General features: G+C 41.0%; 1 protein-coding gene across 6 annotated transcripts in view; it reads right to left on the bottom strand.

Moving 5' to 3' along the window:
• The window catches only part of LARS2 (leucyl-tRNA synthetase 2, mitochondrial), a 167119-nt gene that overhangs the window by 111222 nt on the left and 29412 nt on the right, over positions 1–26485 (bottom strand). For all 6 annotated transcript variants that reach the window (XM_089918048.1, XM_089918046.1, XM_089918049.1 and 3 more), the window contains exons 4-5: positions 21580–21671; positions 18729–18789 (exon numbers count right to left, since the gene is read on the bottom strand). In XM_089918048.1, coding sequence (XP_089774174.1) covers positions 18729–18789; positions 21580–21671 — 153 coding nt within the window. The remainder of the gene's footprint in view (positions 1–18728; positions 18790–21579; positions 21672–26485) is intronic.

Genomic DNA, 26485 nt, shown 5'->3' with positions numbered 1-26485 from the left:
ACAACTAAGCCATGCCTGGATTCCTATCCCACAGAAATGATGAAATAATAATTACTTATTGTTTTAGGCTACTAAGTTCTGGGGCAATTTGTTATGCAGCAAATAAATAACTAATACATTTGTAAAAGGAGCCAATAATTGGACCAAATCCTGGGATAGACATGAAGATTAAATGAGAAAATGTCGGTAATGTACTTGGCAAATGCTTAGCACATAGATGAGAGGAGAATGGTGATGCCAGGGGCCCCAGGGGTATCTAAGGATCACCCACTCCCTTCCCCACCATGGTGGGGTGGAATCAGTCTGCTGTCCAGGCCACCACGGAATGAAAGGGAGGCCTAGTGCTCCATGCTCTTGCCTGGCTGAGTCTTCTTTTTTTTTTTTTTTTTTTAATTTTTAAATTTAATTTTACTTTTTCTTATACAGCAGGTTCTTATTAGTCATCAATTTTATACACATCAGTGTATACATGTCAATCCCAATCTCCCAATTCATCCCACCAAAACCCCCACCCCCCCGCCACTTTTCCGCCTTGGTGTCCATATATTTGTCCTCTACATCTGTGCCTCAATCCCTGTCCTGCAAACTGGTCCATCTGCACCATTTTTCTAGGTTCCATATATATGCGTTAATATACGATATTTGTTTTCCTCTGATTTACTTCACTCTGTATGACAGTCTCTAGATCCATCCACGTCTCAACAAATGACCCAATTTCGTTCCTTTTTATGGCTGAGTAATATTCCATTGTATATACGTACCACATCTTCTTTATCCATTCATCTGTCGATGGGCATGTCGGTTGCTTCCATGACCTGGCTATTGTAAATAGTGCTGCAGTGAACACTGGGGTGCATGTGTCTTTTTTTTTTTTCTTTGCGGTACGTGGGCCTCTCACTGTTGTGGCCTCTCCTGTTGCAGAGCACAGGCTCTGGACACGCAGGCTCAGCGGCCATGGCTCACGGGCCCAGCCGCTCCGCGGCATGTGGGATCTTCCCGGGCCGGGGCACGAACCCGTGTCCCCTACATCAGCAGGCGGACTCTCAACCACTGCACCACCAGGGAAGCCCCTCATGTGTCTTTTTGAATTATGGTTTTCTCTGGTTATATGCCCAGTAGTGGGATTCCTGGATCATATGGTAACTCAATTTTTAGTTTTTTAAGGAACCTCCATACTGTTCTCCATAGTGGCTGTATCAATTTACATTCCCACCAACAGTGCAAGAGGGTTCCCTTTTCTCCACACCCTCTCCAGCATTTGCTGTTTGTAGATTTTCTGATGATGCCCATTCTAACTGGTGTCAGGTGATACCTCATTGTAGTTTTCATTTGCATTTCTCTAATAATTAGTGATGTTGAGCAGCTTTTCATGTGCTTCTTGGCCATCTGTATGTCTTCTTTGGAGAAATGTCTATTTAGGTCTTCTGCCCATTTTTGGATTCGGTTGTTTGTTTTTTTAATATTGAGCTGAATGAGCTGTTTCTATATTTTGGAGATTAATCGTTTGTCCGTTGATTCGTTTGCAAATATTTTCTCCCATTCTGAGGGTTGTCTTTTCGTCTTGTTTATGGTTTCCTTTGCTGTGCAAAAGCTTTGAAGTTTCATTAGGTCACATTTGTTTATTTTTGTTTTTATTTCCATTACTGTAGGAGGTGGATCAAAAAAGATCTTGCTGTGATTTATGTCAAAGAGTGTTCTTCCTATGTTTTCCTCTAAGAGTTTTATAGTGTCCGGTCTTACATTTAGGTCTCTAATCCATTTTGAGTTTATTTTGGTGTATGGTGGTCGGGAGTGTTCTAATTTCATTCTTTTACATGTAGCTGTCCAGTTTTCCCAGCACCACTTATTGAAGAGACTGTCTTTTCTCCATTGTATATCCTTGCCTCCTTTGTCATAGATTAGTTGACCACAGGTGTGTGGGTTTATCTCTGCGCTTTCTATCTTGTTCCATTGAACTATGCTTCTGTTTTTGTGCCAGTACCATATTGTCTTGATTACTGTAGCTTTGTAGTATAGTCTGAAGTCAGGGAGTCTGACTCCTCCAGCTCCCTTTTTTTCCCCCAAGACTGCTTTGGCTATTCAGGGTCTTTTGTGTCTCCAGAGAAATTTTAAGAGTTTTTGTTCTAGTTCCGTAAAAAATGCCATTGGCAATTTGATAGGGATTGCATTGAATCTGTAGATTGCTTTGGGTAGTACAGTCATTTTCACAATATTGATTCCTCCAATCCAAGAACATGGTATATCTCTCCATCTGTTGGTATCATCTTTAATTTCTTTCATCAGTGTCTTATAGTTTTCTGCATACCGGTCTTTTGTCTCCCTAGGTAGGTTTATTCCTAGGTATTTTATTCTTTTTGTTGCAATGGTAAATGGGAGTATTCCCTTAATTTCTCTTTCAGGTTTTTCATCATTAGTGTATAGGAATGCAAGAGATTTCTGTGCATTAATTTTGTATCCTGCAACTTTACCAAATTCACTGATTAGCTGTAGCAGTTTTCTGGTGGCATCTTTACTATTCTCTATGTATAGCATCATGTCATCTGCAAACAGTGACAGTTTTACTTCTTTTCCAATTTGTATTCCTTTTATTTCTTTTTCTTCTCTGATTGCCATGGCTAGGACTTCCAAAACTATGTTGAATAACAGTGGTGAGAGTGGATATCCTTGTCTTGTTCCTGATCTTAGAGGAAATGCTTTCCGTTTTTCACCATTGAGAATGATGTGTGCTGTGGGTTTGTCGTATATGGCCTTTATTATGTTGTCCATGCCCACTTTCTGGAGAGTTTTTATCATAAATGGGTGTTGAATTTTGTCAAAAGCTTTTTCTGCATCTATTGAGAGGATCATATGGTTTTTATTCTTCAGTTTGCTAATATGGTGTATCACATTGATTGATTTGCGTATATTGAAGAATCCTTGCCTCCCTGGGATAAATCCCACTTGATCATGGTGTATGATCCTTTTAATGTGTTGTTGGATTCTGTTTGCTAGTATTTTGTTGAGGATTTTTGCATCTATATTCATCAGTGATACTGGTCTGTAATTTTCATTTTTTGTAGTATCTTTGTCTGGTTTTGGTATCAGGGTGATGGTGGCCTCATAGAATGAGTGTGGGAGTGTTCCTTCCTCTGCAGTTTTTTGGAAGAGTTTGAGAAGGATGGGTGTTAGCTCTTCTCTACATGTTTGATAGGATTCACCTGTGAAGCCATCTGGTCCTGGACTTTTGTTTGTTGGAAGATTTTTAATCATAGTTTCAATTTCATTACTTGTGATTGGTCTTTTCATATTTTCTATTTCTTCCTGGTTCAGTCTTGGGAGGTTATACCTTTCTAAGAATTTGTCCATTTCTTCCAGGTTGTCCATTTTATTGGCATAGAGTTGCTTGTAGTAGTCTCTTAGGATGCTTTGTATTTCTGTGGTGTCTGTTGTAACTTCTCCTTTTCATTTCTAATTTTATTAATTGAGTCCTCTCCCTCTTTTTCTTGATGAGTCTGGCTAATGGTTTATCAATTTTGTTTATCTTCTCAAAGAACCAGCTTTTAGTTTTATTGATCTTTGCTATTGTCTTCTTTGTTTCATTTATTTCTGCTCTGATATTTATGATTTCTTTCCTTCTGCTACCTTTGGGTTTTGTTTGTTCTTCTTTCTCTAGTTCCTTTAGGTGTAAGGTTAGATTGTTTATTTCAGATTTTTCTTGTTTCTTGAGGTAGGCTTGTATAGCTATAAACCTCCCTCTTAGAACTGCTTTTGCTGCATCTCATAGGTTTTGGATTGTCGTGTTTTCATCGTCATTTGTCTCTAGGTGTTTTTTGAATCCTCTTTGATTTGTTCAGTGATCTCTTGGTTATTTAGTAACATATTGCGCCCCTCCTGCCATCTCATTGTGGCTTCTCCTTTGTCTTTGGATGTGGGATCTTTTTTGGTGAGTTACAGTGTCTTCCTGTCGATGACTGTCCAGCAGCTAGTTGTGATTTTCGTGTTCTCACAACAGGGAGTGAGAGCACGTCCTTCTACTCTGCCATCTTGGTCACAATCTCCTGCCTGGCTGAGTCTTAAATGCCAAGTACATCTCCACCTTTTAGGACCCAAACTTTTTGACCCTTTTATTTAAGTCCCCAAATTTTGTTCACCTTTCTAAACAGGCTGTCAGCTCCTGGAGGCAGGTGAAGGTCAGTGGATGGAAGGAGTGAAGGGCAGGCAGGCTGAAGACCAGGGTCTGAGCACTGGACTCAGTCTGTGGGTCTGCTGTGGACTCACTGGTAACCCTGGACAAATGACTCATCTCTCTGGGCCTCACTTTCCTCATCTGGAAACTGCGACACTGTTGTGAGGATCAAGGAATCTGGAGAGGGTCAGCCTGCCTTTCCAACACTGTCTGGCCCAGTATTTATGCATAGCAGCTGCTCAATAAATCTTCATTAAAGCAACAAATACAACAAAATTCAGGATGTCAAGTGTCACTATATTTAAAAAACAAATTAAAGCTTTGAGACAGAGCCCTTGCAAGTTTTCTTAAATATAACAGGTTTTCTAAAAAAGTATCAATAGAATGCCTTTGTTCTTGGAACTAGTCTGGCTTATTCACATTAAATGTTGTCAAGTAGGGGTTCACATGAGAAATGTCACTCCAATTCACAGTGAACCCAGTGTTCTAAGAAACCTGTCTGCAAAACCTTTGAAACTCTAAAGGCAAACGAAGAACCACGTTTACCTCCATTAGCAACTTCTACAACATCAAAAACAAATGGCTTTTCAAAAGGAGACATACTTGAGATCAGTTTCTCAGCTCCCCGGTATAACACTGGTTCAGAATTCTGTGTTTCTCCCCATTTAATCCACCAATGAGAAAACACTCACCAAGAGTCTACCTTACCGAGTCCTTATCCTGAGAGACTCAATAACTGGCTATCATGATAGAGAATGGAGGTACAGAGAATAAAAAGAAGGGAATTTCCATCCAACTCAGGGCTCTGTTTCCTCATTTACTCACTGAATTATTCCACAGAGACTTATTGAGTACCAACAACATATGGGCATTAGGTCAGGGGGCATGAAGATTCAGGCCACCTACCAATACATTAAGCCTTTTCACAGTCTCTCCTCCCTTAAGCAGTTTCTCTGAACTGTCAGCCCCATTCCTATCCCATTCACACCCATTTGTCTCTGAGAGAAAAGAGAGGCAATCCATCACCCACCTTACCTCCCATAGGCATTCCAGGCCCTAGACCCATCCCTCCCACCTCTCCAGTTCTGCTTTATTCCATTGCATTTGCATCTTTCCCAACAACTCTTTGTCATCTACAGTCCTAGCCAGGGGTCCCTGTTCTAGACCACACGGCCACTGCTTCCTCCCTCCTAAACTATTTGTTACCCCCCATGACTGCCACTGCCCAGGCTTCTTCAGCCTCACTGTCCGCTTCATCTTGGCTTTATCTTCTCATCCCTCTTCCGTCAACCATCTGTTTAATTCCATCTTGGCTGAGTTTCTCCCTCTGGCCTCGCTTACCTTCCCTGTTCTCCTCCTTTCTGCAGAACTGAGGGAACAGGTGTTAATATCAGGGTAATTAATTAATCATGAACCTAAGCATTTGTCTAAGAACTCATTTTTACATAATTATGTTTCTTCATCTCAGGACTAACTTTAGACTGAAAATGAGCATTTAATGAAAATTGAAAATGACAAATGCTAGACACTCTGCTTTTACAGAGCATGTATTTTATTCTTAAAGGTCTTGTTTTTCAAATCTAGGGCTACAGCTAAATTTTCAAGTAATTTGAAAGGTTCATGTTCTACGTGTTCTTGAAGCCAATTTAGAGAATGAATATTAAGTGAAGGGAAATCATGGTCTTTGCAGTTCTGAAGACAACTCACACTTTCTGAACTGAAATCAGACTCATCAGTAAGCTCCTCTTTTGCTATTTTCTTGACCACTGTTTTTTTTTAAATTTTATTTTATTTATTTATTTATTATTTTTGGCGTCATTGGGTCTCAGTTGCAGCAGGCAGGATCTTTGTTGAGGCATGAGGGATCTTTCATTTGCAGCACATGGGCTTCTCTCTAGTTGTGGTGTGCAGGCTCCAGAGCGTGTGGGCTCTACAGTTGCAGCACGTGTTCTCTCTAGTTGAAGCGCGCAAGCTCAGTAGTTGTGGCATGCGGGCTTAATTGCCCCGAGGCATGTGGGATCTTAGTTCCCCAACCAGGGATTGAACCCGTGTCCCTGCATTGGAAGGCAGATTCTTTACCACGGTACCACCAGGGAAGTCCCTTGACCATTATTTTTTGAGCATTGTCATTTTTATGGTAACCTGAAAGCTGCCTCCTGCTACAAACTGCACAAGATTCTGTAAACTAGCCATAATCGGACAAGAAGCAACAATTTGCCTAATTTCCTGGTAACTGTTCTTTGCCAGCTGACAAGAATTTCATCAAGGCAGTCAAACAATACAGACAGCTTTTCTAACTAGACAGTTGGGAACTGTCCATTAAACTGTCCAGAAAACCCTCCATTAAACTACAGATGAGAGGAATGGGTTTGAGTTGCAGTTTGTTATCGGTCTATTTGGGGAGATGCCAGTATTTCAACTATCCGTGCCAAACCAGCTCTCTACAACTGTTCCATTTTTCTGGAAGGAAAAGAACATTAATTTTATCTGCAACATACTTGAAAGTTTCAGGATCAACAGGGCAGAGTCATCTGAAAGATATTTTTGAGATGTGAGTTCTCTAGGTTTCCTGAATAATGTGAAGGCTATTTGTTAGATACGGACATGGATCCAGAGGAAGAGGAAATATCAGTTCATCAATTCCTAGGATGCAAAAGTGACAGCAGTGCCCAAAGTGAGCTGTTCTGCTGCCTGCGAGCGCCATAAGCAACGAGTAGTAGAAACCCATCACAGCTTAAAAGATTTCCTATGTGACACAGACTAAGAAATAAAACTATAAACTTAGAAAATAGTATAGAAAATTATTTTGAAGATCTTTTAGTCCAATGATGTTTAAGGGAAAGATTACGGGCAGGGAAGTGCAGGTCAGAATCTCACAAGAAGAAGGAGGGATCTGAAACTATATATGCCGTCTTCTTCTGGGAAGATGGAATATATGTACTTTTCCTTGTTCTTTCCACTAAGTACAACTAAAAACCTCAAATATTATATATATGTATAAAACAAACATAGACTCCAATAAATTGAAAAGAGAAGGTAGACTAATTAGAGACCTCAGCACCTGAGGAGTGACACAGTGGTGAGTTCCACGGATTTTCTCATAAGTCCCCAAATTGGAGTTAATGAAGCCAGTAATCCAGAAATGCCAAGGAGTACAGACAAAAAATTAAAAAGAAGAAAAAAAAAAAAAGAACAGCCTGCTCTCTTTAGCCAGAGTACCAGGAAAGGGACAGCCGAGCAAGAGAGAAAATTTAGACAGTAATTGCTCTACCTTAGTCAACACCACAGAAAAAAAATGACAGCCCTACCCTCGCCAGCAAGGGCTCAGTGGAGAGTCTAGACTTACAACCTTGGGAGGCAATAACAAGGCAGCCCAATCTCTCTCTGTGTCACTGTGGCATCACAGGAGGTTGAGTGGAAAGCCGGGACTCTCCTACCCGTACTGGCCGCTAAGCTTTTATATACAGAATGGATAAACAACAAGGTCCTACTGTAGAGCACAAAGAACTATATTGAATACCCTATGATAAACTGTAATGGAAAAGAATATATATTAAAAAAATGTAAATATGTATAATTGAGTCACTTTGCTGTACAGCAGAAACTAACACAACATTATAAATCCACTATACTTCAATAAAAATAAAATAAAATGCAAGTTAACATAGGAAAAAAAAACCCTTGGCGGTGTCAGTGGAGACCACAGGGGTGGGGTCTTGACTTCTACCCCAACCAGCAGTAATGAGGTGCCCCTCCCTATCCCTGATGGGACAGTGTCAGAGGAGTTCAAACAGAGAGTCAGGGAGTCCACCCCTGCTCTATGAAAACTCCTGAACAGTAAGGTTTGATGGGCCTCTGGATGATAACGTGCAGGAAGGGTGGCCCATCCCAGTTCCACTGGGACAGAAGATTCTGTGCTTGAGATCCTCCTGGACCTCATCCTATATACTTCTTCATCTGGCTGTTCATCTGTATCCTTTGATGTCCTTTGTAATAAATCACTAATCTAGTAAGTAGACTGCTTTCCTTAATTCTGTGAAGTTCATGAATTCTTGCTAGCAAATTAATCAAGGAAGGGTTGTGGGAACCTCTGACTTATAGCCAGTTGGTCAGAAGCATAGGTAACAACCTGGACTTGTAATTGGCGTAAGAAGTGGGGGACGGGGAAAGTCCTGTAGGGCTAAGCCTTTAACTTGTGGGATCTGACACCATCTCCATGTAGATAGTATCAGAATTGAGTTAAGTTGTAGAACACACATCTGGTGTCAGAAGTGAAGGTGCAGTAGTAGAGTACTGAGAGTACAGGAGACACACAGGAATGTTTTTCCTCCAGAAAATCATACAGAGAACATTCTCTGATCGTAATGTTGAGTTAAAGAAGCTAGACGCAAAAGAACACATACTATCTGAGTTCATTTATGTAACTATGAAAACCATATGCAGGTGGTAAAACTGAAAACAAGGCAATGATTATCATAAATGCCAGAACAGAGGTTCCCTATGATAGTGGTAGTGGGGAGAGATGGAGTTGTGATTGGAAAAGGGCACACAGAGAACTGCTGGGTGCTGCAAAGTTCTATTTCTTAACCTAGGTGGTAGCTGTACATTCCAATAATGCGTTAAGCTTTACATACATGCTTTTGCTCTACTCTATCCACGTTTAATATTTCACAGTGAAAGAAGTTATAAAAATAATCTTGTATTTGCAAAAACATTGACTATTTCTTAAAATTTTGCTTTTATTATTCATTTATGCGCTACCACACGTCAGAAAAAATTGATGGTAGGTCTTCTTATGATTCCTACCTAATAAGGTTTGGGAGCACGATCATTCCTAAGATCCTTTTTTTCTGAATAGAAAAACAAAACCACAGACCTACTGCATCAGAAACTCTGGGGGTGGGGCCCAGAAATCTGTGGTTTAATAGGCCCTCTTGGTGATTCTGATGCTCGCCAATGTTTGAGAACCACTGGTATAAGCACACACATAAATTATCCTTGTGGGCTTCCCTGGTGGCGCAGTGGTTGAGAGGCCGCCTGCCGATGCAGGGGACACGGGTTCGTACCCTGGTCTGGGAAGATCCCACATGCCGCGGAGCGGCTGGGCCCGTGAGCCATGGTCGCTAAGCCTGCGCGTCCGAGGCCTGTGCTCCCCAACGGGAGAGGCCACAACAGTGAGAGGCCCACGTACCGCAAAAAAAAACAAATAAATAAAATAAATAAATAAATGATCCTTGTTATTTTCACGGAGTAACAACTTCATCTTCAAGAACTTCTGAACTTGAACCACATGCTTATAGCACCTTGCATCGTACACCTACAAGCACCTGTTCTGTCAAAGGTTGTACTGGCTATTGTGCAAAACTGACCTGGAGACCTGATTCAGCCATGGGGAAAGAGGGAGCAATACATCATGCCCACCATGTGTGAATGGCAAAGCCCATCACTAAAACTCAAGCCTCTGGAATGAGCATCCAAGATCCAATCTCCTAGAAGCATTTAACAAGTATTAAATTGGTAAATTCTATTCCCATTAGCCAGAGTGTACATCCTTGATAGGACTCATGACCACCACTGGGGATGAGGATAAAACAAACTACTTCCTTGCATAGCCACATTTGCTGAGCGGCCCCAGGAGACCTCCTTCTTTAGTTAGGGCTGAAGAGTCCAAGAACACTATCCTGTCTGAGGCAATGAAAACCTTCCCTCCATGTTTTAGGCTGGTAAGGACTGAGCTGTCACAGCTGTGCATGAGGTCAGCTGCATGTGTGCTAGGTATTCATGATGAGACACGGTTCTCAGCCTCGAGATGATGATAATTCTGAACACTAACCCTTATGCACCAGCACCAACCTTCCCTGAAATGAAAGCGCTAGAGATATGATGCCAATTCATTTCAGTTAAAACAAAGGTATTGCCTCTTCCCTCCCAACCAAAAGAAAAACCTCTGGAAAAAGGTTAGTTTTCTGATTCTGAGAGACAGAAAGTAATCTAGAGTCAGAGATCTACCAGACCAACTGCTTCACCTCTGTAAGGACTTGAAAGAGGACTCAGAGAGTCAAACACTTCGAGGGCCCCTTACACGTTGTCAAGGCAACCACAACCCCGAGCTCTCACAATGGGAATCTTCCCAACCAGGTTTTCAGGCAATCACTTGCCCTAAATTCTTTTTGTTTTAGGCTATTCTTTAAATTCTTTTAAAATAAAAACCGTTAAAAATATATCTTTCTATTATCCTGGAACCCTCATTATTTCTTGGAGTTTAATCTTTCCTTTCGAATGTCTCGTCTTCTATGTAAATAAAATTCCGAGGTAGTAAGGGTCTTGAAGCAATAATAATTTTCATTTTGTAATCATACAAATCATGCTGTCTTTGAAAATAAACTCATGCAGGTATGGTCCAAAGGGCGTGTGTTTTGGATGAAAAGAGAGTACTGGTTCCAAACCATGATTATGACATGAGGGTGGGGAAGAAAAGGCTAAACAAAGACCAGCAGAAGTGCAGGCAAACAAACCCACGGAATAAGAAATACTGATAAGACAACCAGTGAAATCTGCAAAATGACTGGTATTCCAGGATTTTATGGTATTATCATTAATTGTTTTAGGTGTGATAATGGAATTGTGAAGAAGGAAGGAAGGAGGGAAGGAAGGAGGGAAGGAAGGAAGGTGAGTCAAGGAAAATGGATGAGAATAAGGGAATGGAAAGAGGACAGTGAAAGGGAAGAAAGACGGGGAGAGAGAGAGAAATAGAAGCAAAGAGATGCAAATAGAAGCAAAGCACCATCTGCACATGGTGGAGATGCCACAAATGCCTCAGCAGCCCCCTTAATTTATGTAGGCTGTGCAGCATTGATGGATAAAACTCGGAAAAGCTCGACATCATAAAAGCATGTCCCAGTAAAAATTCTGATGGAGCCCAGTTCCAATGTGCCTCTTCCACTGCTCCAGGATAACCACACTACACATCCACGTTAGCCCGCTCAGCCTTTGGGGAACATGGTGGGGGGCACACTGAGTTCGTTTCAATGGATGACTGTCTTGGGGGCAGTAATTCCTGTGTTTGCCTGGACCCAAGGGGACCGATGGGCAAAGCCATCAGTCTTATTACTGGGCACCAACATGTAGAGAAGGCAGAATGGAGAAACACAAGAAGGAAATCAAACACAGGAATTTAAAATCCAGTGAAAATGAGTGCAAATAAAATTTCAAAAGATCTCCATAGTAAAGAAACTCAGCAGAGTCAACTCTTGATTACTCTAGTAAAGGAGACAAGAAAAGTTAATCCAAACATCATTTATGCCCAGTCCTATGTTCCTGTTTTGTTTTGATTTTACATTGGAGTATGAGTGTTTGGGGATTGCTCAGCAAGCACCATAAACAGCTAATAAAGCCCTGCTCTCGCAGATTCCACAGGCATTACTTTGAATCCTATCTGGTTTGGATGTTTTTTTCCTTTCATATACTTGTCTGGTTTTGAAGGGAACTCCTAGGGAACTGCTCCCCACATAATTATCCAGATGACTCCTGATAAAAATCAAGCCCCAGAGTCTATGCCAATCAAAACACAGCCAAGGCCTGGTCCAGAACCAGCTCAGGCACCAGAGCACTGGTGAGATGGTAGAGATCAAAGTCAGAGACACACTTGCCTCAGTGGGCCATACCACACAACTTAGAAGCTAACTATGTCACTGTCACAAGGAACTCACGGGGCCATCTCCTAGGACCAGTGCATGATCACCAAGGCCATAATCTGAACCCATGAGAGCAGAACGCAGGGTCACACCCTCTCCAGAAAGGCTGCCAATTATTCCACAAAGTAAGTGCTCCACAAAAAAACATGTCTGATCTCTCTCACCGCACAGTTTGGAATTTTATCTCCTCTTCACTCTTCCCTTAGTAGATGTTCAACTATTCAAATTCAGCTTTCAGTTTCTTACTTTCCAAATCGAGATGATACAAGCTATTTGCGGAATAATATCTGAAAAAGTGAAACACAGTGCTGAGCTAAAAGACATCATTTGATTATCATTCTGGCTCACCATTAATTCAAGAAATGTATACTTTTTTCCTTTTAATTCAGAGAATTAAGCATTTTCTGTAAGAAAGATGAGAATGCAGCTCCCGAGCTGGACCATTCCTACAGGGATTCCCATCCAGGCAAAGACAGGAAGAATGAGTCCATGACCCACGTTTTCAAGTTAGCTTTCTCCGCCTTGGGGAGGAAGATAACATTTCTGAGCCATCGTATTTTTTAAATATTCTGTTAACTGTCAGATACCCATCTGCTTAATTATCCAGTTTTTATGGGACTTTAGGATTGTTATTTGCAAAGGGTACAGATCTGCCTTGTCAATTAAATAAACTATTCCTGTACCTCCTCACTCTGCTGCTCTATATGACCAATCAGATTGTAAAGGTTTCATTAAAAAACACTGGTGGATTTCTGGGGAAAATGGCGTCAAGAACACATGTATCTAAACTTGTTTCCATTACTCCCATTAAAATGACCAAGAGAGGGCTTCCCTGGTGGCGCAGTGGTTGAGAGTCCGCCTGCCGATGCAGGGTTGTGGGTTCGTGCCCGGGTCCGGGAAGATCCCACATGCCGCGGAGCGGCTGCGCCCGTGAGCCATGGCCGCTGAGCCTGCGCGTCCGGAGCCTGTTGCTCCGCGGCGGGAGAGGCCACAACAGTGAGAGGCCCGCGTACCGCAAAAAAAAAAAAAAAATGACCAAGAGAATATAAAGATGGGGGCCGAGGGGACTGCACCAATACAGGAAATAACAGAGGTGCCACTGACATGCCAGAAATGACAAGGAATTTTCGCAGATGGGACTAGGTTGAAGAAAAATACCGTAAGCCAAATAGCATCTCCCCCTCTTAAGGACAGACTGGGTTCTTGAGAAGCAGGGCTCTGGCACCCCTTACTTGAAACGGCAAATCCAGAGGGGAGAGTGGGCTACAGAGCAGGTAAAAAGCCCACCAACTGGACACGCCTGTCTGTGGTGCCTCAGAAGCATTTGAAGCAGTCAGGGTGTCACAGGGGCATCTGTGATACCACAACTCACACCCGGGTAAAGATCAGAGCAAAGAGAAAGATGCCCCAGGAGCTATGGGTTCCCCGAACCCGGAGAGAAATGAATGAGGCAGAGAGTATGACAGAGCTTCCACTCTGCTCCCCTCATGCTGATGGATCCCTAAACTGATACACTAGTCCACTTCACTCAGGAAATTGGGGAAAAATCCACAAGGTGTCTATGAAAAGCTTCTGAAACAAACAAGGAGAGCACAGCATTTCAAACTTGTAAAAAGATTTATTACAAGAAGCAAAAATAATTTTTCAAGAGCATCACCTTGTATTCTCAAGAAAATTTTTGAACATACACAATCTATGAAATGAGATAAGATAGCAAAATAAGAAGGAAAAAAAAGCAGTTGGCCAAGAGGCTTGGGAAAGAAAATGGGAACTGAATGAGATGAGGAACACTAAGAATCAATCTAAAAATACAACAGCATGACTATCTGCATTAGAAACCATATAAAGCAGCCCTGGTTCAATAGAAACTGAATCAGTGATGTGGAAAGCAAACGTGAGTTCTCCCAAAAGGTAGAGAAGAACAAAGGGACCAAAATCATGAGAAAGATGGTGAAAACAATGGAGGACAGAGAATAGAGCAAACACTCAAAGTCAGTGTTCTTGAGAAAGAGAGTCCAGAAAACCAACAGGAGGAAATACCTACACTGCAGATCAAAAGTGGTCACCAAGCACCAGGCAAAATTAAAATGAAAGGATGGACACTGAGCTACACTTTGATGAAAATTTTAAATGGAAAAGGCAGAGACAGGAGTCCGACAAGCATCAAAACGAGGGTAGAAAGATCACTGTATTACAAAGAGATGATCTGGGCTGGCCTCAGACTTCTCCATCAGAGGCCAATGGGCCAGATGGTGGTCATTCCATAAATCTACACATGTGATTAAATTGTACAGAGCTACTACTACTACTCCTACACACACACACACACACACAGTGTGTACATATAAAAACTGGTGAAATCTGAATAAAATTTGTACTCTAGTTAATGGTAGTGTGCCAATGTTAATTTCCTGGTTTTGATATTATATTGTAGTTGTATAAAATGTTATCATTGGAAGAAGCTGGGTGAAGGGTCCATAGGATCTGTCTATACTATCTTGGCAACTTCCTGTAAGTCTATAATTTGTATTTTTTTTAAGACAGTAAATCAAGGATCAAGGTCTACTAAAGAGATTTGAAAGAAAAAAGAATTCCATATCCCAGTAAGTTGCTGGTCATAGGTGAAAGCAATGAAAAGTCATTCTCCATTATGAAAATAACATGTAATATCGGAAGATTCAAAGCAAGAGCTAAAATATCTAAACATTTTCTTTCATGAATCTAAATTGTGAAAATGGGCAATCATGCTCTATAAGGTCATGCTCTATAAGGTCTATGATGAGCACTGAAACTAGTTAAGAAGCATTCAGTTTAAGTAATTTGCTATGAAAATGATTCTAAAACCAAAAGCAAAGATCTATGTATAAGGAATGATACATGATAAGAAAAATTTCAATAAGAAGAAATTAGGGGGCTTCCCTGGGGTCACAGTAGTTGAGAATCTGCCTGCCAATGCAGGGGACACGGGTTCGTGCCCCGGTCTGGGAAGATCCCACATGCTGCGGAGCAACTAGGCCCGTGCACCACAACTACTGAGTCTGCGCGTTTGGAGCCTGTGCTCCGCAACAAGAGAGGCTGCGATAGTGAGAGGCCCGTGCACCGCGATGAAGAGTGGCCCCCGCTTGCCGCAACTAGAGAAAGCCCTCGCACAGAAATGAAGACCCAACACAGCCAGAAATAAAAAAATAAGTTAATTAATTAAAAAAAAAGAATAAGAAGAAATTAGGCCTAAAATCTCAGAACATACCCAAAAAAACCTCTGGAAAATAGATTTAGAAAGTGGAAAGTGTGGGACTTCCCTGGTAGCACAGTGGTTAAGAATCCACCTGCCAATGCAAGGGACATGGGTTCGGTCCCTGGTCCAGGAATATCCCACATGCTGCGGAGCAACTAAGTCCATGTGCCACAACTACCGAGCCTGCGCTCTAGAGCCCACGAGCCACAACTACTGAGCCCACGTGCTGCAACTACTGAAGCCCATGCACCTAGAGCCCATTCTCCGCAACAAGAGAAACCACCACAATGAGAAGCCCACTCACCGCAACAAAGAGTAGCCCCTGCTCGCTGCAACTAGAGAAAGCCTGCGTGCAGCAATGAAGACCCAATGCTGCCAGCTAATCTCCTTATCTTACTGACACATGGGAGGCAAAAACATATGTTCAGTTTTATTTTTTATGTTGATACTAAACACGTGGTTTAAGACCCTTACAGCTATCTTTTAGCACAATAAAGAATTGCTATACTAGTTATAAAAATAAATACAAATAGCTTACACTTCCCTGTTACAGACAAAGACTTTAGATTAGCTAAAAGGTTTCCCCCATATGCTTTGTCCATCTTTTAATTTTTTAAAATTAATTGTATGCACAAGTGATGCACCAAAAGAATTCAACAAATAAAGGATAAAATTTTTTTCAAATGGGCAAAATATATCAAGGAAACAGAAACACAAGATAGTAGAGATGGCACTGTCAGTATCAAACAATAAGAAGAAACTTCTGTTACCTGGTATTAGAGCCAATTATAAAGCAACTGTAACTAAAAATAGCTTAGCAATGACATAGTAATAAATGGATCAAATGAACAGAAACAGAACTTAGTGTATAATAACAGTGTAAAAGAAGATGGTTATAATAAAGCTAGCCTTTTAAATCAATGAGGAAAAGAATGTTTGAAAATCAAAGACAAAAACAATTGGTTATTCAGAAAAAGGAGGAATTCCTTATCTTATATCATATACTAAAATAATTCCAGTTGAGTTAAATGCAAAAATTAAACAAAAGATTGAGAATAAAAATGTATTTATCTGAAAGGCCTTTCCAAATACATATTTGTGTGCTAACAATAATCCCACTACAAACAAAATGCAAGGCAAATGATAAATTGAGGGAAAATATTTGTAACAAAATGAAAATCATTAAGAAAAGGACAAACACCCTCTAACTATATGGGCAAAAGACAGGATTAGATTATTCACACACACACTCCCTCCCCAAATTCAAACATTCATTAAAAGCACGGAAAAACTCATCACTAATAACAAAAGAAGTACAGGTGAAAACAACTATATAATAACCTGGGAGTGTAAATATGTATAATCTTTATGGAGGATAATTTGGCAATAGCAAAGTAACATAAGCAAATTATACCTTTAAGTATCTTTAAATTCAAGTACTGTAAGCTTTAAACTTGCTCATGGTTTTTTGAGAAGTCATATTAAGGAAATAAAATATGTGTACTAAAGTATCTGCTCCAAGTGCGGGGGGGTGAGCACAGCAGTCATAAAGTGGCCAGTGGATTAGCCCAGCCCTGCCACTTGGGTGACCAGCAATAAAACGATCTCAATAAAATCACCCACATTTTAGAGCTTTCTAGAGATCTGAAGAGAGAATTATGGGTGCCTGGCCCATGGGAATTGTTCAGTAACTATTAGACACTGATAGAAGGGGTGGTGATATTTACCTACAATCCTGCACTAACAGGTTCAAAATCCCTTATCTGAAATGCTTGTGGTCCGACTGTGGTGCTTCAGAACTAAGACCTTTTTGGATATGAAAAGGTAACAGTATATTTACCTAACTAGGTCTGGGAGAGCACCTAGGAATCAATTACATCACTATTCCTAGAGTAAAATATATGAATGTTCATTCTAAGTGAGATAAACATCAGTTCAGGTCAGATTTTGCAGTCAAATGAGTTACGGAAAAACTTTTCGTTTTTACAGCTTTCTGGACTTCAGATTTTTACAAGAGTGATTGAGAACCTATATTTATAACAGAGGAACATTAGAATCTATCTAAACACATGATAATAAGGGGTAGGTTACATAAATTATGATAGATTCGTAAGATGGAAAACTACACAGCTATAAAAAGTCACTTTTTCCAAAGAATATTTAATCAACTGGGAAAATGTTCATGAATAGCAGGTAAAAAAAAGCAAAATAAAAAACACAAATTATAAATTCTATTTTGCAAAAGTAAATTATATAATATTCCAGAATAAAAGACTACGAGGAACCATACAAGGACATTAAATTAACCACATTGTGGTTAACCACATTAACCACATTATGTTCTTCCTTATACTTTTCTGCATTTTCTAATCTTCTATGATAATCAGGAAAACAATCCATTAATTTTTGAACTATTTATGGTTGCTGTTCCTGCGTAGGACTAGGCTCGTTCTCATCCTAGAGGGTTAACAAGCCCATCTCTACTCTCAAGGAATCTACCAACGCATCTCTGGAGAGCTGAGGGCATTACTCAGTTCTCTCCACATTAGAATGCAGTTCATTCTTCATCAGCACTTCCCCACTGGCTCCTTAGGACAACTTGACTCAGGCACCAGGACTTTTTCACACCTCTACCAAATGAAACCCTGGTGACCTTGCAAGTTAGTGATAAAAATGGCATCAGTGCTACAGTAAGAACTTGATTCAACCCATGACCTTATCTAAAGAAGCTAAAAAAGAAAAAATAGAAAAAAAGAAAAAAGCAGGGACTGTTTAAACGTGTTTGATTTTCACTTTTTTACTGTACTCATCAAATTGCAATCATTTAAGAAATTATGGGGGAGGAGGAGAAGGTGATTGCATTTGGGTTTGCTCCAGGTGCTTCGCATGAGTAAAAGGATATGAACTTGAACTTGACAGACCCAGCGATGAAAAGCATTTTGTGGAGTTAGTGGGATGCTAAGAGAGATCACGACATTGGTTCGTGGAGAGGACAAGCAAGAGTTCATCTTACCTAACAGACCACTCATCAATGTCTAAGGGGTGGTCTTTGGCCAGAGCTTTAAAGGGTTCAGCCGTATTTAGTGTGGGTGTTCCTAACACCCAGGTGGTCTTCACTGAACTCCACCCAGGTCTGGAATTCTCCAGTGGTTTAATACACAGTTTGAAAACATTTTATACCAAAAGGCTTTTTGTTATAAGCCTCAATTCCAAACATGGGACAAGAGATAAATGATCCATCAACCTACACCTAATCACCTAAAGGGACCACATGGGTTGATATTTAATCACTTTTACATAGATTCCAATAGTCTTTTTAAACTATTGCTGAGAACACGAGAAATCCTTGTGCAAAGATTTTGCCACACATAAATAATAGCCAACTGTGAAGTTAAATAAGAAGTTAACTCTCTTAGCTTAATCCCACAGAAAATTACTTGTTTGCAGGCAAATTATCCACTGGGGATACTTTTTTATTTGTGGAGTGCTAATCCTTCCCTCCTGCTTTCTGCCACCCTTCTTTTCCTCCTTCCTCCCAACCTGAAGAGAAGGAAGATAAAGTAAATGTGCACAATCCCCCATTCAATCAGGACCTTGGTTAAAATAAAGACCTTCCAGGAAAAAGGTGACTTACTCTATCCCAGCTGAAACACAGGCCCAGTCGATCAAGTTGTTTCCTCATGTGTCTAATATTACTGTGAAACAAAGGGAAAAGAGTTTGGATTTTAGAAACAGGAAAAGCCATAAACAAACTACACTTTGAGAATGTGAAAAGGAAACTGGAAAAGTCCAGATTATTCCAAAGGGCTTTAAGTGTTGTTTCGCCCTGGCGAAGAAATTAATTACTAAGAATCCGTGAAAATATCTGCCTAGTAGAAGACATCTATTCTTTGGACCCTTGCAAAATCCACTAAAAACCATGATAGTCTTTGGTCCTAGGGACTAACCCTTTCCCAGGCCATTCAGGAAGGCAACCCTTCTGATTTGTGCACTCCTGGCCCATCCATATGCCTGTATTCTGCACAAATTTAAGCCAAGCATTTACAAATTTAAAAGCGACTGAAAAGAAAAATCTTAACATACAAATTGCGGGAATCCAAGAGGAGCCATACAGTGCTTTGTCAATCAAAACCTAAAACCGAAAACTCTCCAACAATTGGAAAAGAGGAGAGAAGTAAATTAATCAACTTTAATATAATATGAAATATTATTTACTTTTTTCTATTTAAATTTTTTAAATTAAAAAAAATTTTAACCTTTTTTATTGAAATATAGTTAATTTACAGTGCTGTGTTAGTTTCAGATATATAGTAAAGTGATTCAGTTATACATATATACATATAAATATATTTTTCAGATTATTTTCCATTATAGGTTATTACAAGACAGAGTATAGTTCCCTGTGCTATACAATAGGTCCTTGTTGTTTGTCTATTTTATATACAGTAATATGTATATGTTAATCCCAAACTCCTAATTTATTCCCCCCTGCCCTTCCCCACTATCTCCTTTGGTAACCATAAATTTGTTTTCTACGTCTGTGAGTCTATTTCTGTTTTGTAAGTAAGTTCATTTGTATCATTTTTTTAGATTCTACACGTAAGTGATATCATACGATATTTGTCTTCCTCTGTCTGACTTCAGTTAATATGATGATCTCTAGGTCCTCTTTTTTCTTTTTAAAGAAAAAGGACTAATTAATTTCTACTGTGTCCCCTTTCAGTACAAGCAGACTGAAAATATGGAAAACCATGAAGAAGTTCTCTAGGTGATCTCTGATTAGCTAACAATAGCTTATTTTAATTCCAAGCCTCGTGTTAAGCATTTTGCAGAAAAGTGCTTGCAACAGACTGAATGTTTGTGTCTCCCTCAAATTGTTATGTTAAAACCTAATCTCCAACGTAATGGTATTTTGAGGTAACCAAAGGTACTATGAGAGGTAACCGGATTAGTGTCTTTATAAAAGAGGCTCCAGAGAGCAACCTTGCCCCTTCTACCATGTCAAGACACAGAGAGAAGACAGCTGTCTATGAACCAAGAAGCAGGTCCTCACCAGACACCAAATCTGCAAGTGCCTTGATCTCGGACTTCCCAGCCTATAGAACTGAGAGAAATACATTTCTGTTGTTTATAAGCCACCCAGACTATGGTATTTTTGTTATAGCAGCTGACTAAGACAGTGCTTAATCTTTATCCATTCATAAGAGGTAGGAACTATGACTATCCCTCCTTTACAGATAAATAAACTGAGGCGGAGAGAGATTAAGTAATTTGCTCAAGGTGAATGGCTAGGAAGAAGGAAAGGCAGGATTTGTACCTATGTGGCCTGATTCAGGGGCCATCTTCTTTATTGCTATGCTCTAGTTGGAGGAGCATACTACTCCTCCTTGGAGGAGTTGGCAAACTTTCTGTAAAGGACCAGATGGTAAATGTTTTCAGCTCTGTGAGCCATATGGTCTCTGTCACAACTACTCAGTTCTGCCATTGTATCATGAAAGCAGCCATGACCAATATATAAACAAATGGGTGTGGCTTGTGTTCCAATAAAACTTTATTTACAAAATCAGGCAGGGCCAAATTTGGCCCATGGAATTTGCCAATCCCTAGCCTAGCTTACATCAAATTTATACCATATTTGACCCATTTTATTTAAATCATTATTTCCTCCTTTTTTCATCACTCCCGTTACTCTAGAATTAACCATAATTGGAAAAGTGGAAACTAGGGATTCGGAAGAAAAAAGACAAATAGATGGTGCAGAAGATATTTCTTTTTACAATGTAGCCTTGGGCAAGATAAAGCAAAGGGAGGTGAAAGACAATGGGGATAGACTTTGAACCGGGTAGGGTGAGGAAAGGCTTTGTGAAAGGGGCTGGAGTGAGCCCAGAACATTCTGCTGGGTTCTGGTATAAGGCCCTCAAGGCTTTATCAGGAGGGAGAGGGATGGGCACTGCTGGCCCACAAGTACATGGAAGCCTGAGGCACAGTGGGTACTGAGAGTATGTCCTCCTTGGAGAAAGCCACACCCAGAATAAATTGGCCATATATTTCCTCGTTGAATATCTAAGTTCCTCTTCCTTCAGAATGGTGAAGGCAAAAAATTAACAGAATTTGCAGAGAAAATTATAATGTGGAATTTGTATATGGCTCAAACTACAGTCACGAAGATGAAGAGCACTGTAGAAATTTAACAAATGTCACCCTTTCCTTCTCCTTTTTCCTTCCAAACGCAAATACTCAAAGGAAGAATAACTAAATAACAAAGCATCAAAATGAACACATGAATGATATCCAAACCCTCTTTGTTATTTCTTAGATAAGAATACAGTGTGCAAAAAGGCAAACACCAAATACAGACAATCCTGTTTATTGCTTGGCAGACTGCAATGTTTTGTTTGCTTTACTTTCTATTTCTTGTGCACAGGTTAAAAAAATTGTTTAAGGGTTCTGTATACAAGTGCTTGAATATGCCTGTAAACACATACCTCTGCGTCCAACTTTCTGGATGTAGATTCCTCTCGATCGCAGCATTTTCGGCAGGCAATCCAAATGCATCCCATCCCATAGGATTGATAACCTAGCACCCAGAAAAGAAACATCAGCCGTGGCAGATTGCTAAAATCTTTATCAGTATTCTCTTCTGGGCAATGAGCAGGCATTCTCTCTTTCTAACACGTCTTATCCCTTTCCTGGATGATTTCAAACTATGCTTTTGAAAGCCAGCTGGCTATCTAAGACGTAAGCACAGAAGACAATTTAGAAGGTTATACACCAAGGTGCCAATAGAAGTTATCTCTGAGTAGGTATTTTCGTGACTATTTTTTACTTTCTTCTTCTTCTTGTCTGTATTGTGTGTAATGAACCCAAAGCGTTTTTCTGAAATTATAAAAAGTTTCTTTTAATTTCAAAAATAGGTATATATAAAATATATATATAGGCATTCAAAATGCTCACCTCGTGTTAGATTTTCCAGTTAAGGAGTTGTGCTGTCCAATAGGGTAGCCCCTAGCCACATGTGGTTATATAAATTTAAACTTAAATTAGTTAAAATTAATTAAAATTTAAAATTCAGTTCCTCAGTCACACTAGCCACTTTTGAAGTGTACAATAAGCCACTCTGAATCACCTCCTATAAGATATTTCCATTTTCCAAAGAACAGGGGGTCCTAAGATCTCAGAGCTCGAAGAAGCTTTTGAAATATATCCTCCATCCCCACTCCTTTATTTGACAGTCCAAGCAACGATGGACCAACAAGAGTAAGCAGCCCAGCTAGGTCACACCAGAAGCAATTACTTCAGACCAGGATAGGCACTCATTTCTGCAAATGGATGACCAGTCACAGCTCAGCTGGCAGCTTCAATAGGAAGTTCTCTCAACCTAACTTACATGCCATGAATGGGAACAATGGCTTGAAACACAAGCTGTGGCATCAAGGGACAGACTCAGAAGGCTGGGCTCTCCACCCACTGCCAGGAAGGACACCTGCTTTGAAAACTCAGACTCCTACCCTTCTCTAATGCTGATTTTCAGCCACAAAGCCATAACCACAGCTTCTCCCAGAGCCATATTTCTGAAGCTTGCCTGTGGGTGAGGATGGCCTGAGGAGGCTCCAGTATTTCTAGAAAACAGCCCTTTACAGCTGGCCTTCTTACTTCCTATCAAGCTCCTGATCTGTCAACTGCCACAAGCTGAGTTTGTTTGTTAGTTTGTGTTTGTTTGTAATCATGCAGAGAACCTGAGCTTCTGTTCACATACATCTTGGATAGTGATGGACACTCAGACACACTTACTGGCACTACCTTATCACCCGCCCATATCATGATGGAACATTTTCCACTAAAGAAACAGGTCTCATTTTCTTTTATAAATAACTTTTTCCCCTGATTATTGAAATAATGCATGTTCACTACAAATAGTCTTGATACATAGAGAAAAATATTCAGAAGAAAATAAAATACCCTTAATTCTACCATATAGCCATACATAACTGTTATTTGGTAAATTTATATCCAATTTTTAACAACTGGGATCATATTATTTCTGTGTGTTGTTTTTTTTTCATTGTGCACCTAGAGTTTTCTTCCATCTTTCTGTCTTGTTCAAAGACTCTCTGAGATGCAAATAAGTATCACCCATGGCCACCTCTGCCTCAGGTCCATAAGCACCTACAATTTAGTGTCCCAAACTGCATTCACACTCGAATCCCAGTGCCCAGATCCGTTCTCTCCCTAGTCCCTCTTAGCAGGTGGCAGTAAGAGAACAGGCATGGCCCTCCCAGTGGCAGAAGCCACTTGCCTTACATCGTCCTTCCATTCTGCACATTATTATTTTTTAATTAGGTTTTAGTTCTGATGGAACAATTCCATCTCAAGAATGAAGACCATGCATCTAAAATCAGAGCTGCTCTAACTCCTTTGGCTAGTGAGTGGGAAATGCAATAAAGGCTCGCTCCTCGGGAGGCTGTGTGGTTTGGGGGGAAATGTCCTAACCCAAACCTGCCATTTACTGGCAGTGGGACCTGAGGCACATCACTTACCCTGAGTCCCAACTATCAACTGTGACTGAAAGCAGCCACCCAAATCGTTGAGAATTACACACTAAGATGTATGTGGTGCACCCAGCACAGTACAGGCACCCAGTAAATGGCAGGGCTGGCTGCAGTGGCAACTGCCGTTGTCTGTTTGATCTTCAGCACCTCACAACATCGCACATCACCGATTCCCTCGTCAGGACCTCAGCCCATGTCTCTCTGGCCACATTCATTATGGTGGTTCTGTGACAACAGACAGGGAGACCCCTTGACCTCACACACATCCTCATCCATGTACAATCCTAAGGGTGTGTTACTTATGATAAGAGCCTCTGTAGCAGGTTGGTGCCAGGCATTGGAAGTTCTTAACCAAACCGAACAGACCATGAGGCTCAAAGGGCCAGCCGTTTGGCCTTCTTTTCCATGAAAGGGGCGCATCAGTTCTTCTTTCGTGCATAATTAGTGGCTCAGATCAGGTGCTTCATTTGAAAGTAGCCCAGCTGTTCTTGCCATGGCTGACTGGAGCAGGGGCAGTCCATGAGCAGAAGCAGCCATCTGTGTGCTGGGTAGGAAGGGCCCTGCCCAGTAGATTTTGCTATATCAGGGGTGGTGGTAGGTCTGATCCACTCAGGTCTGCTTTCTGTACGGGATACAGACTTGGTGAACAACAGTGCTGTGGATCTCTCCAGTTTGCTGCTGCTCCAGTCTGGTTTGCAACATCCTCTGCCGTGCTTCCCAGTCCTGGAAATCTGGGAAGAGTGGAATGCCCTGGCCTGCCAGCCTAAGATAACATGACTCCCAGGGAATTCCCTCACAGTCCAGCGGTTAGGACTCCGCGCTCTCACTGCCAAGAGCCCGGATTCAATCCATGGTCAAGGAACTAAGATCCCGCAAGCCATGCGGCACAGCCAAAAAAAAAATGACATGACTCCCAAGCTATCACATTCAATCCCTGCATCCACGCTCCTGAGGTCAGTCGGAATAGGCTCCTCTTCTTTTTCCTTAATTGGATGTTTCTCAAATTACGAGCATAACACAAGCTTATTTTAACAAGTGAAATGACACAATACATGATATATAAAGGCAAAGCTGATCATCTCCCCCAGCCCCAACTCCTATTCTCAACTCCTTGATGTAACCAACGTCAGCCTTTGTATCCTTCCACACCTTTCTCTTCACTCAAACAAAGATACACATACATATATATATATATATATATATATATATATATATATAGGAGCTAGATGGTTTGTTTTTATGGAAATAGAACCTGTCATACACTATTTTATGACCTTTTTTTTCATTTAACGTATCATGGACATCTGTACAAAATATGTTAAGTACGTGTGTGTGTGTATACATGTCTTTTAAAAAGATTCTAACATTCCCTAGGAATATCTAGTCTATGTAGTTTTAGGAAGTTGTCAAAACATAACCCAATCCAGTTGATCTTTCAGACCTGAGGTCTCTTTTCCTCTTGCTAAATGTGTCCTACCCGAAGTGTTTCATCTTTCCAAACAGCACCCTCCCCTTCTGGCAAAATGCTCCTCCTCCTACTTCATATGGTCCTGCTGCAGACGGCAAATCACAAAACCCACCCCTCTGGCCACAGAGGGAGCACCTGGTGGAGATGTCTAAGAAAATACTGCTGGCATGTGGACAGATGCAGAAATGGGAGGCAGAGACTAGGGATACTGATGTGCTCCCAGGACACGGGCCCAATTCCTAGTGGGCCCCATTCCTACAACATTTCCTTTGGTTCTGTGAGTTACACCAGGATTTGTAAAAACACACAAAATCTCCTTTTTTGCTTAAACTGGTCTGAGTTGGGTTTCAGTCCCTGGTAGCCAAGAATCCTGACTAAAACACTCACCCTTTAGAATACAGCTTTCTCTTGAGTACTGCTTAACCCATAGATGAAAAACATTTCCTTCACAGATTTTTCTTTTTAATTTTCAAGAGCTAAAAATAATAATAATCCCATGTTGGGGATTTGTGCTTGATTAGTAGAAAGTTCTGAAATACTTCCATGGATAACACTAGAGTACAGCTTCCAGCGATGCTTTAATTCTCCTAGGGCTACTTCGCTGGCAGAATAATGTAACTGTTGTATAACCATGTTCCACAAGAAAGAGGAAAACTTAATTATCACTTGTTTTCTTCATTGGAACTGCCAAAATGGCACCAGTTCAATGTTTCTGCCTATTAACATTGTTAAGTTACCATCCATGTTTTTAAATAAAGTCAATACAGAGACAGTCAAAAAATCAGTCTGGATTTATGTAATATACTTATTCATTTCTATTTTTGTTTTCAGATGAAATTAACATGAAAAGATATTCTTAGTTCACATGTTACCCCAAGCTGTCTATGAAAATATAGTTAGGGAAGGAAGAGTCAAGAGGGTGGTGTGGGAAGACGCAGAGTTAGCGCCTCCCCATAACTAGGGCACCTGCCTGCTGCTGGTGGGGGACTCTGATGCCCAAGGAGACAGGAGGAACCCCAAAGTGAACCGGTAGGACGTAGGGGGGCTGAGGGCAGAGAAGTGGAGGTCAGACAGGATTGACACCCCTGAGGCTGGTGAGATCAGGAGAGGCAGGCAGGAGGGACTCTCTGGGAAGCGTGGGAGGGGAGCAGAGCGGGATCGCCTGGCCCACTTGGGCAGGGGAGCCTGCTGAGCTCCCAAGCCGGTACCCGCCCTCCAAACCCCCCTCCAGGCTGCGTTGGTCCTTGGGGGCATAGGAGGGAGGCTAGGGAGATCAGTAGAGGCAAGCAGGAGGGGCCCTCCCAGACCAGAGGAGAGGAGAAGAGGGCGTTTGCCCCACCCACTCGAGCCCAGGAAGCCTGCTGGGCTCCCAGG

Source organism: Delphinapterus leucas, chromosome 10 (genome assembly GCF_059928025.1).
Source record: "Delphinapterus leucas isolate spDelLeu-1000000601 "Yukka" chromosome 10, BTC_Dleu_Yukka2, whole genome shotgun sequence".
Classification (NCBI taxonomy): Eukaryota; Metazoa; Chordata; class Mammalia; order Artiodactyla; family Monodontidae; genus Delphinapterus; species Delphinapterus leucas.
The sequence above is the reverse complement of the archived record's forward strand: the minus strand, read 5'-3'. Positions and strand labels throughout refer to the sequence as shown.